This window comes from Procambarus clarkii, chromosome 4, assembly GCF_040958095.1.
Source record: "Procambarus clarkii isolate CNS0578487 chromosome 4, FALCON_Pclarkii_2.0, whole genome shotgun sequence".
Lineage (NCBI taxonomy): Eukaryota > Metazoa > Arthropoda > Malacostraca > Decapoda > Cambaridae > Procambarus > Procambarus clarkii.
Genome location: NC_091153.1, coordinates 53,689,357 through 53,701,616, shown reverse-complemented (window position 1 = coordinate 53,701,616; position 12,260 = coordinate 53,689,357). Strand labels below are relative to the sequence as shown.

At 49.9% G+C, this 12,260-nt stretch overlaps 1 protein-coding gene across 1 annotated transcript; it reads left to right on the top strand.

The window, feature by feature from the left end:
• Positions 1-11,037: 11,037 nt before the first annotated feature.
• LOC138371669 (protein FAM98B-like) lies at positions 11,038-11,316 on the top strand. The gene has a single exon (XM_069336671.1). The coding sequence runs from the start codon at positions 11,038-11,040 to the stop codon at positions 11,314-11,316; it is 279 nt and encodes a 92-aa protein (XP_069192772.1).
• The last annotated feature ends 944 nt before the right edge of the window (positions 11,317-12,260 follow it).

Sequence of the window (12,260 nt, the reverse complement as noted above, 5' to 3'; positions counted from 1 at the left end):
CAACAGGAAACAGTGAGTATACAACACTATTGCACTACTTACTGGAATTTGAATTAATTGAAGCCCTGCGCATCAAACTCAACATTAATCCAACGGCAGCAGCTGCATTAGACGTACATTCCAACGCGACTACAATGATTAGAAGAGCCGTTGAGGAATATGACACACCAGTGAGCATTCTGCATCTACATCCGCCACCAAGATAATGCTATTAAACAAAACTTAAACCAGTACACTAAAACAGACACGAAAACAAAGAAACAGGAAAATAGGAGGAAACCCCTTCTCCATTTAAAACTTTGACCCATATATCACTGTAACAAGGTTATCACGAATGAGCCCGAACTCAATTACGGGCTCACCATAGCCCGTGCTACATAGACATTTCGTTCTGAGTAGCTAAATCTAAAACAACAACAACAACAGCGAGTAACAGTAAGGGGGGAGGCGGAGGCTTCAGGGTGGAGAAATGTCACCAGCGGGGTTCCACAGGGCTCAGTACTTGGGCCCATCCTGTTTTTAATTAATGTAAACGACCTTCCAAAGGGTATTGACTCATTCCTCTCAATGTTTGCTGATGATGCAAAAATTATGAGAAGAATCAAAACAGATGAAGATAGAAAGAGACTAAAGGATGACCTGGACAAACTGAAGGAATGGTCAAGAAAATGGCTACTATAGTTCAACTCAGGAAAGTGTAAAGTAATGAAATTAGGCGAAAGGAACAGAAGGCTGAATACAATGTACCATCAGGGAGGTGATATCCAGCAAGAGACAAATAGAAAGGTCATTTGGGTTGATATCTCACCGAACCTGTCCACAGAGGCTCACATAAAAATGATATCATCAGCGGCATATGCTAGATTGGCCAACATAAGAACTGTCTTTAGAAACTTGTGTTAGGAATCGTTCAGGACTTTGTATACCACTTACGTAAGACCAATCCTAGAGTATGCAGCTCCAGCCTGGAGTCCATACCTAGTTAAATATATGACAAAGTTAGAGAAGATTCAGAGGTATGCCACCAGACTGGTCCCAGAACTGAGAGGTATGACCTTCGAGGAAAGGCTAAGGGAGCTGAACCTCACATCCCTGGAAAACAGAAGAGTAAAGGGAGACATGATAACCACCTACAAAATTCTCATAGGAATTGACAGGGTGGACAAAGATAAACTCTTTAGCACGGGTAGAACACGAACAAGGGGACACAGGTGGAAACCTAATACCCAGTTGCCACAGAGACATCAGAATGATTTTGTTCATTGTCAGAGTAGTTAACAAATGGAATGCATTAAGTAGTGATGTAGTGGAGGCTGACTCAATACACAGTTTCAAGTGTAGATATGATAGAGCCCAATAGGCTCAGGAATCTGTACACCAGTTGATTGACGGTTGAGAGGCGGGACCAAAGAGCCAGCGCTCAACCCCCGCAAGCACAACTAGGTGAGTACACACTCACACACACTATCTTCATTATCATACTGTGATGCAGAGTATCATTCGTGTAACATGTTCACACTGGTTGTTTCATTAAGTATTCTACTTCATATTTAACTTTCACAAGAAATACTTTTGTTTATAAATATTACCCCCCAAATATATATATATATCATTTTATCAAGGAGTTTTAATATTAGATCTTCTGGCATTATGAATCGTATTCCCAACAACATATTGTTGTTCACAATCCTTCAGCAAAGGAATATTAACAGTGAACATAGTGACCAGTGCTCACCCTCACTAGCGTATATGGATTTCTTCCTCTCAACAACATCTTTTGTGTAGCGGAGTTAGTTCCGTGTCCTCGAATGGCACTTAATTATGAGCGAAGGAACAGGATCAATAGAGCCCTGATGATCGTCGTGGTTGGTGAAATTACGATCATAAAAGTTAATTGAAGAGTTGAACTGGGGGGGGGGGGCAGGTAATTAGGGTTGGTGGTGGTGGTGAGGGGGGGGGGGGCAGTACTGTCTTAATAGTTCAGTGAATTATTGGGCGAGTTGAGTCCTCTCCCCACATACCTGTCCCCCCCCCCCCAAAAAAAAAAACTGTCCCCACACACACCAGTCCCCCCCCCCCACATACACCTGTCTCCGCCCTATTCATCATTGTGAATACATGTCGCACCTGGTCTTGTGAGAGGGGAGGGAGGGGGGGGGAGGAGGTATAGGAATATGATGCGTGTGTGTATACTCACCTAGTTGTGCTTGCGGGGGTTGAGCTCTGGCTCTTTGGTCCCGCCCCTCAACTGTCAATCAACACACGCATAATGTGCGTGTGTGTGTGACTTCCACAGGAAGGCAGCACCCCAGTAGGGCAGCACACAGGTGAGTGGGAAGAGATGAAACCACATGTCTCAGAATAGTCTGCTCCTGCACCCATGTAGAGGAGCCGGGCTGGCACACCAGAGCGCCCTCACACCTCCTCACATCGGAGGCTGGATATACCTGGGTTCCGGCACGTGCAGGAACGAGTCATTACCAAGAAGAAAGCGATAATCCGGGAAGACACCGTAGCACTGTACGTTAGGAACAGTGAACAGTGTAGTGGGGGTTGTGGCATTCTGCAGTGAATTATTGAGCAGGAAAAGTGTCCCTCCATCAACGCTGTTTAAGGCAAGAACACTGTGTCTTGGGAGATAAACCTGTTTGGCAGGAGGAGTGTGTGTGTGTGTGTTAGGAGCAAGAGGGAGAGAGGAGAGAGAGGGAGTGAGGGAGAGAGGTGAGGGCTGCATGTGACACCTCTCACCACCACTCGTGCCGCCACAAAGCCACCATTAACACCACCTGGGGAGGGTTGGAAAAGGTGAGTGCCAAGACCTGCTTGGATGGGTCCCAGTCTATGAGGAGGCAGCCATCTGGTGTGTTCTCTGTCAGTGTTTACCTGTTAGTGACTCCGGGGGAGTGAGATCCAGCCCTTTATGCTCCTCGAACCGTTTATATGTGTGTGCGTGTGTGTGTGTAATTATCTAAGCGTAATTACCTAAGTGTAGTTACAGGATGAGAGCCACGCTCGTGGTGTCCAGTCTTCCCAGCACTCTTTGTCATATAACGCTTTGAAACTACTGACGGTCTTGGCCTCTACCACCTTCTCACCTAACTTGTTCCAACCGTCTACCACTCTGTTTGCGAAAGTGAATTTTCTTATATTTCTTAGGCATCTGTGTTTAGCTAGTTTAAATATATGACCTCTTGTTCTTGAAGTTCCAGGTCTCAGGAAATCTTCTCTATCGATTTCATCAATTCCCGTTACTATTTTGTACATAGTGATCATATCATCTCTTCTTCCCCTGTCTTCCAGTTTTGGCATATATATAATGCCTCTAACCTCTCCTCGTAGCTCTTGCCCTACAGTTCTGGGAGCCACTTAGTAGCATGTCTTTGCACCTTTTCCAGTTTGTTGATGTGCTTCTTAAGATATGGGCACCACACAACCGCTACATATTCAAGCTTTGGCCTAACAAAAGTTAGGCCAAACTGTCAACTGTCTCTCTCAGACCGCCTCTCAACTGTCAATCAACTGGTGTACAGGTTCCTAAGCCTACTGGGCTCTATCATATCTACATTTGAAACTGTGTATGGAGTCAGCCTCCACCACAACACTGCTTAATGCATTCCATCCGTTAACTACTCTGACACTGAAAAATTCCCTTCTAACGTCTCCGTGGCTCATGTGGGTACTCAGTTTCCACCTGTGTCCCCTTGTTCGCGTCCCACCAGTGTTGAATAGTTTATCCTTGTTTACCCGGTCGATTCCTCTGAGGATTTTGTAGGTTGTGATCATGTTTCCCCTTACTCTTCTGTCTTCCAGTGTCGTAAGGTGCATTTCCCGCAGCCTTTCCTCGTAACTCATGGCTCTTAGTTCTGGGACTAGTCTAGTGGCATATCTTTGGACTTTTCCCAGCTTCGTCTTGTGCTTGACAAGGTACGGGCTCCATGCAGGGGCCTCATACTCCAGGATTGGTCTTACATATGTGGTGTACAAGATTCTGAATGATTCCTTACACAGGTTCCTGAACGCCGTTCTGGTGTTAGCCAGCGTCGCATATGCGCAGACGTTATTCTTTTCATGTGGGCTTCAGGAGATAGGTTTGGTGTGATATCAACTCCTAGATCTTTCTCTATGTCCGTTTCGTTAAGTACTTCATCTCCTATTCTGTATCCTGCGTCTGGCCTCTTTTTTCCACTGCCTAATTTCATTATTTCATCATTTACATATATCAGAAACAGTATAGTTCCAAGGACTGACCCCTGCGGGACTCGTAACGTCTCGCCAATCTTAGACCACACCCCTCACACTGACTCGTTGTCTCCTGTTGCTTAGGTACTCCATATCCAATGGAGTACCTTCCCTTTCTCTCCAGCCTGCATCTCCAGCTTTTTCACTAGCCTCTTGTGTGGCACTGTATCAAAGGCTTTCTGACAATCCAAAAATGTGCAGTCTGCCCACCCTTCTCTTTCTTGCCTTATTTTTGTTGCCTGGTCGTAGAATTCAAGTAACCCTGTGAGGCAGGACCTGCCATCCCTGAACCCATGTTGATGCTTTGTTACAAAGTTCTATCGCTCCAGGTGCTCCACTAGCTTTCTTTGCACAATCTTCTCCATCAGCTTGCATGGTATGCAGGTTAGGGACACTGGCCTGTAATTCAGTGCCTCCTGTCTATCCCCTTTCTTGTATATCGGGACTACGTTAGCTGCTTTCAAAATTTCGGGCAGTTCCCCTGTGATTTGTTATACACTATGGAGAGTGGTAGGCACAGTTCTTCTGCTCCTTCCTTTAGTATCCAAGGGGAAATTCCATCTGGGCCTATAGCCTTTGTCACATCCAACTTTAGTAAACACTTCCTTACTTCCCCGCTGGTAATCTCAAACTCTTCCAGTGGTTCCTGGTTAGCTATACCCTCTCTTATCTCTGGGATTTCTCCTTGCTCTAAGGTCAAGACCTCCTGGAATTTCTTATACAGTTCCTCACACACTTCCTTGTCGTTTGTAGTGAATCCTTCCGCCCCTATCCTTAATTTCATAACCTGTTCCTTTACTGTTGTTTTTCTCCTGATGTGACTATGCAGCAATTTAGGCCGAGTCTTTGCCTTGCCTGCGATGTCATTTTTGTATTGTCTTTCTGCCTCTCTTCTCATCCTGACATATTCATTCCTGGCATTCTGGTATCTTTCTCTGCTCTCCAGTGTCCTGTTATTCCTATAGTTTCCCCATGCCCTTTTACTTTGCTGCTTACCTAGCCTACATCTCTGATTAAATCATGGGTTTCTCATCTTCATTTCACTGTTTTTCGTTTGGGCTGGGACAAACCTGTTTGCTGCATCCTTGCACTTTTGCGTGATGTAGTCCATCATATCTTTGGCCGTCTTTTCCCTGAGCTCTGTTTCCCATGCTATATCTGTTAGAAATTTTCTTATCTCCTCATAGTTTCCCTTTCGGTATGATAACCTTTTGGTTTCGGTATCCCTTCTCGAGTTCAATAACTCTTCTTCAATCAGGTACTCAATCACCAATACACTGTGGTCGCTCATTCCTACTGGGGTTCAAAACCGATTTCTCTTATGTCAGAGTCGTTCAGGGTGAAGACCAGGTCCAGTCTCGCTGGTTCTTCATTTCCTCTCATCCTTGTGGGTTCCCTGACATGCTGTGTTAAAAAGTTTCTAGTCACCACCTCCAGTAGTTTGGCTCTCCACGTATCCTCGCCTCCATGCGGTTCCTTGTTCTCACAGTCAATCCTTCCGTAATTGAAGTCCCCCATGATAAGCAGGTGGGATCTATTTCTACAGGCGTGTGTGTGTGAGTGTGTGTACTCCCCTAGTTAAACTTTCGGGGGTTGAGCTTTGGCTCTTTGGTCCCGGCTCTCGACCGTCATTCTACTAGTGTACAGATTCCTGAGCTTCTCGAGCTTTATCATATATACATTTGAAACTGTGTATGGAGTCAGCCTTCACCACATCACTGCCTAATGCAGTCCACCTGTTAACTACTCAGACACTGAAAAATTCTTTCTAACGTCCCTGTGGCTCATTTGGAAACGCAGTTTCCACCTGTGTCCCCTTGTTCGCGTATCACCAGTGTTGAATAGTTTATCCTTGTTTACCCTGTCAATACCCCTGAGGATTTTGTAGGTAGTGATCATGTCTCCACTTCCTGTTCTGTCTTCCAGTGACGTAAGGTGCATATCTGGCAGCATTTCCTCGTAACCTATGCCTCTTAGCTCCGGGACTAGTCTAGTGGCATACCTCTGAACTTTTTCCAGCTTCGTCTTGTGCTTGACTAGATACGGGCTCCATGCTGGGGCGCATACTCCAGGATTGGTCTTAAATATGTGGCATACATGATTCTGAATGATTACTTACACAGGTTCCTGAATGCTCTTCTGATGTTAGCCAGCCTAGCATATGCAGCCTAGCATATGGACTTCAGGAGACAGGTTTGGTGTGATATCAACCCCTAGATCTTTCTCTCTGTCAGTTTCATTAAGTACTTCATCTCCCATTCTGTAGCCTGTGTCTGGCCTTCTGTTTCCACCGCCTAGTTTCATTACTTTGCATTTACTCGGGTTGAACTTGAGCAGCCATTTGTTGGACCATTCATTCAGTCTGTCCAGGTCATCTTATAGCCTCCTGCTATCATCCTCTGTTTCAATCCTCCTCATAATTTTTGCATCATCAGCAAACATTGAGAGAAACGATTCTATACCTTCTGAGAGATCATTTACATATATCAGAAACAGTATAGGTCCATGGACTGACCTCTGTGGTACTCCACTTGTGACGTCTCGCCAGTCTGAGATCTCATCGCTCACATTGACTCGTTGTCTTCTGTTGCTTAGGTACTCACTTATCCTATGGAATATCTTCCTTTCACTCCAGCCTGCATCTCCAGCCTTTTCACTAGCCTCTTTTGTGGTACTGTATAAAAGGCTTTTTGGCAATCCAAAAATATGCAATTTGCCCATCCCTCCCTTTCTGGCCTGTGTATGTGTGTGTGTGTGTGTGTGTGTGTGTATGTGTGTGTGTGTGTGTGTGTGTATGTGTGTGTGTGTGTGTGTGTGTGTGTGTGTGTGTGTGTGTGTGTGTGTGTGTGTGTGTGTGTGTGTGTGTGTGTGTGTTTGTGTGTGTTTGTGTGTGTGTGTGCGCGTGTGTGTGCGCGCGTGCGCGCTCACTTCTCTGTAACTAATGTCTTTGGGGAACTGAGCTTCAACTTCTGATTTCCTTCAGTGATCCTTCAATCGCCTGATGTGCTTTCCATAAACTCTTAGATTCTGTTGAATATTATTATAAATCCACGTTGAGAGAGTTTTTCTGCATTATTTCACTCAAGGTCATTCCTCTTTTTCACTCCCCTGAAACTGTAAAATGTTTTTACCAAATATTCCCTGCTACCTATTTGAGGACCTAAGTTTCAATTCCCTACTATCTTATTCAGCTTATCTCTGTCTACCCTATCAACTACATTGAGTGTTTAATACTTTGAGATCATGTCTATTATGTTTTTTTATCATTTCCAGAAACGCGAGGTTCAGTTCGTCGTGTTCTCTTTGACTTTGGGTGTCTAAACTTTTTCCAGACTTCTTGTGTTTGGATGTGTCGCGGGCTGAATGCCTCGGAATTTGAGATCTCCTTTACCAAGAACCAATCTCCATCACCTTACATTTGCCTAAATTGAGCTCTAGTAGCCACCTTTCAGACACCTTTTGTAGTTTGTTCACATATATGAGGAACAGGAGGGGCCCAAATACCGAGCCGCAGGAGAAGGCGACCAACACTGACTCAACTGGTCTATACCAAAACAATTTCCTGTACCGCCAAAGATTGACTTCAGACACCCCTGTATCTCTGTATCATTTGACTGTATCTCCCTGTGTTTCCCTGTTTATTTACTGCCTAAACTATATTCCTGTATTCTTTTTTATCTCCTGTATCCCTCTGTACTACTCTGTATCCCGCTGTATTACTCTGTATCCCTTGTATCTTCGTATCTCACGGTAATACTTTGTATCCCCTTGCCTCTCTGTATCCCCCTGTATGTTCTCTATTACCCCTGTACCTCCCTGTATTTCCTGTATTCTCTCTGTACCTCCCTGTATTTCCCACATACTGATATGTGGATCCTACTGAAATTTAGGTGTAATTATCATAAACAATTATAATAATAATAATAATAATTATATTAATAATAATAATAATTATAATAATAATAATAATTATAATAATAATAATTATAATAATAATAATTATCAATGATAATAATAATTAGCAATACAAATAATTACCACAAAATAAATAATAATGCATGTAATACCAAAGACTAATGTTAAGCTAAAGAGAGAAGCAAGGGGCGAGCCCATCTAAGATGTTTGTTTACTAGGCCAGAGTGCGTGAGTGAAGTTTTAACAGTACTCAGCACCTTAGAGAAGCACGAAGGCTGAGTATCAGAGTGGAACCAGTAGCAACGGCACGCCCGCTGCCCGGTCGCATTTCGTTAGTGTGTGTTACATATGGTCAAAAATTTGTCGTACTTGCAAATGAAAGCAGCTCGCGAAAATGACGTTCTGTCCCGTTTTCTGTTTTAGGTCCTCTGGTGGGTTGGGAGAGGACACTTTGAATTGGCCGTTTTCTTGACGTTGGGAAACCTGTCCCTGCTTGTCTTAAGTCATGGGCCGTCTGACCTGGCCTCTCCCTGCTTGTCTTAAGTCATGGACTACCTGACCTAGCCTCTTCCTGCTTGTCTTAAGTCATGGGCCGTCTGACCTAGCCTCTCCCTGCTTGTCTTAAGCCATGGGCCACCTGACCTAGCCTCTCCCTGCTTGTCTTAAGTCATGGGCCGTCTGACCTAGCCTCTCCCTGCTTGTCTTAAGCCATGGGCCACCTGACCTAGCCTCTCCCTGCTTGTCTTAAGTCATGGACTACCTGACCTAGCCTCTCCCTGCTTGTCTTAAGCCATGGACCACCTGACCTAGCCTCTTCCTGCTTGTCATAAGCCATGGGCCACCTGACCTAGCCTCTCCCTGCTTGTCTTAAGTCATGGGCCACCTGACCTAGCCTCTCCCTGCTTGTCTTAAGCCATGGACCACCTGACCTAGCCTCTTCCTGCTTGTCATAAGCCATGGGCCACCTGACCTAGCCTCTCCCTGCTTGTCTTAAGCCATGGACCACCTGACCTAGCCTCTTCCTGCTTGTCATAAGCCATGGGCCACCTGACCTAGCCTCTCCCTGCTTGTCTTAAGTCATGGGCCACCTGACCTAGCCTCTCCCTGCTTGTCTTAAGTCATGGGCCACCTGACCTAGCCTCTCCCTGCTTGTCTTAAGTCATGGACCACCTGACCTAGCCTCTCCCTGCTTGTCTTAAGTCATGGACCACCTGACCTAGCCTCTCCCTGCTTGTCTTAAGTCATGGACCACCTGACCTAGCCTCTCCCTGCTTGTCTTAAGTCATGGACCACCTGACCTAGCCTCTCCCTGCTTGTCTTAAGTCATGGACCACCTGACCTAGCCTCTCCCTGCTTGTCTTAAGTCATGGACCACCTGACCTAGCCTCTCCCTGCTTGTCTTAAGTCATGGGCCACCTGACCTAGCCTCTCCCTGCTTGTCTTAAGTCATGGACCACCTGACCTAGCCTCTCCCTGCTTGTCTTAAGTCATGGGCCACCTGACCTAGCCTCTCCCTGCTTGTCTTAAGCCATGGACCACCTGACCTAGCCTCTTCCTGCTTGTCATAAGCCATGGGCCACCTGACCTAGCCTCTCCCTGCTTGTCTTAAGCCATGGGCCACCTGACCTAGCCTCTTCCTGCTTGTCATAAGCCATGGGCCACCTGACCTAGCCTCTCCCTGCTTGTCTTAAGCCATGGACCACCTGACCTAGCCTCTCCCTGCTTGTCATAAGCCAGGGAGAAGCACCTTAACCCACACCACTTACCCAAGTGGCCTAAGCGTTGCGGTGGTCTCTCAGCCAGTCTGTCAATACAAGCCGCGCGCCACGCTGAGCTTGAAATCCGAGAGAACGTGCTGAAATGGAGCTGCCTTAATCTAGAGGGAATAAACCCCCTCCAGAGAGAGACCCAGGAGGAGGAGGAGGATAATTCAGAGAGGACGTAGGAGCAGCTGAGACAACGCCTCCTACTACCTCCTGTACATGTACCAGCATGTACATGAACAAATATGTACCATGTGCATACAGTATTGCCAACATCCGGAGGTGGAGAAGAGATATATAACAATATTACTCTTTGTGAGAGAGAACTAGCACAAGAACGTCACCTTCCTGCCTCTCCTTACTACCAAAGGGCCCAGCACTATTGATGTTGGGTCTGGAGCGACTATAATATTATGGAGGCACCTCTGGAGGTGAAGTGTCTTGCGGGTATGGGAAAGTCGTAGTGGGGGGAAATCATGGCATCTGAGGCTCACTGCGTCTTAATCAGTTCTCCGAGCATGACGAAAATTAGTCCGTGGCTTGGGTATGTCCCGTAGTGGACGGCGGTGGACAGCGGTGGACGGTGGTGGACAGTAGTGGACGGTGGTGGACGACGGTGGACAGAGGTGGACGGTGGTGGACAGTGGTGGACGGTGGTGGACGGTGGTGGACGGCGGTGGACAGCGGTGGACAGTGGTGGACAGTGGTGGACGGTGGAGGACGACGGTGGACAACGGTGGACGACGGTGGACGGCGTTGGACGGTGGTGGACGGTGGTGGACGGCGATAGACGACGGTGGACGACGGTGGACGGTGGTGGACGGTGGTGGACGGTGGTGGACGGCGGTGGACGGCGGTGGACGGTGGTGGACGGCGGTGGACAGCGGTGGACGGTGGTGGACGGCGGTGGACGGTGGTGGACGGCGGTGGACGGTGGTGGACGGCGGTGGACGGCGGTGGACGGTGGTGGACGGCGGTGGACGGCGGTGGATGGAGGTGGACAACGGTGGACGGTAATAGACGGCGGTGGACGGCGGTGGACGGTGGTAGACGGCGGTAGACGACGGTGGACGACGGTGGACGGTGTTGGACGGTGGTGGACGGTGGTGGGCGACGGTGGATGGCGTTGGACGGCGGTGGATGGCGGGGGACGGCGGTGGACGGCGGGGGACACGGTGGGCGACGGTGGACGGCGGTGGACGGCGGTGGACGGCGGTGGACGGCGGTGGGCGGCGGTGGACGGCGGTGGACGGCAGGGGACGGTGGTGGACAGCGTTGGACGGCGGTGGACGGCGGTGGACGGCGGTGGACAGCGGTGGACGGCGGTGGACGGTGGTGGACGGCGGTGGACGGCAGTGGACAGTGGTGGACGGCGGTGGACGGCGGTGGACGGCGGTAGACGACGGTGGACGGTGGTGGACGGTGGTGGACGGCGGTGGACGGCGGTGGACGGCAGGGGACGGTGGTGGACGGCGGTGGACGGCGGTGGACGGCGGTGGACGGCGGTGGACGGTGGTGGACGGTGGTGGACGGTGGTGGACGGTGGTGGACGGCGGTGGAAGGTGGAGGACGGCGGTGGACGGTGGTGGACGGTGGTGGACGGTGGTGGACGGCGGTGGACGGCGGTGGACGCCAGGGGACGGTGGTGGACGGCGGTGGACGGCGGTGGACGGCGGTGGACGGCGGTGGACGGCAGGGGACCGTGGTGGACGGTGGTGGACGGCGGTGGACGGCGGTGGACGGCGGTGGACGGCAGGGGATGGCGGTGGACGGTGGTGGACGGCAGGGGACGGTGGTGGACGGCGGTGGACGGCGGTGGACGGCGGTGGACGGTGGTGGACGGTGGTGGACGGTGGTGGACGGCGGTGGACGGCAGGGGACGGTGGTGGACGGTGGTGGACGGCGGTGGACGGCGGTGGACGGCGGTGGACGGCGGGGGACGGCGGTGGACGTTGGTGGACGGCAGGGGACGGTGGTGGACGTCGGTGGACGGCGGTGGACGGCGGTGGACGGTGGTGGACGGCGGTGGACGGTGGTGGACGGCGGTGGACGGTGGTGGACGGCGGTGGACTGCGGTGGACAGTGGTGGACGGCGGTGAACGGTGGTGGACGGCGGTGGACGGCGGTGGACGGCAGTGGACGGCGGTGGACGGCGGTGGACGGCAGGGGACGGTGGTGGACGGCGGTGGACGGAGGTGGACGGTGGTGGACGGCGGTGAACGGCGGTGGACGGCGGTGGACGGCAGGGGACGGTGGTGGACGGTGGTGGACGGTGGTGGACGGCGGTGGACGGCAGGGGACGGTGGTGGACGGCGGTGGTCGGCAGGGGACGGCGGTGGACGG

Bases quoted from the DNA above. Each gene is read 5' to 3' on its own strand.
- LOC138371669 (XM_069336671.1), top strand. From the start codon at position 11,038: ATGGCGTTGGACGGCGGTGGATGGCGGGGGACGGCGGTGGACGGCGGG.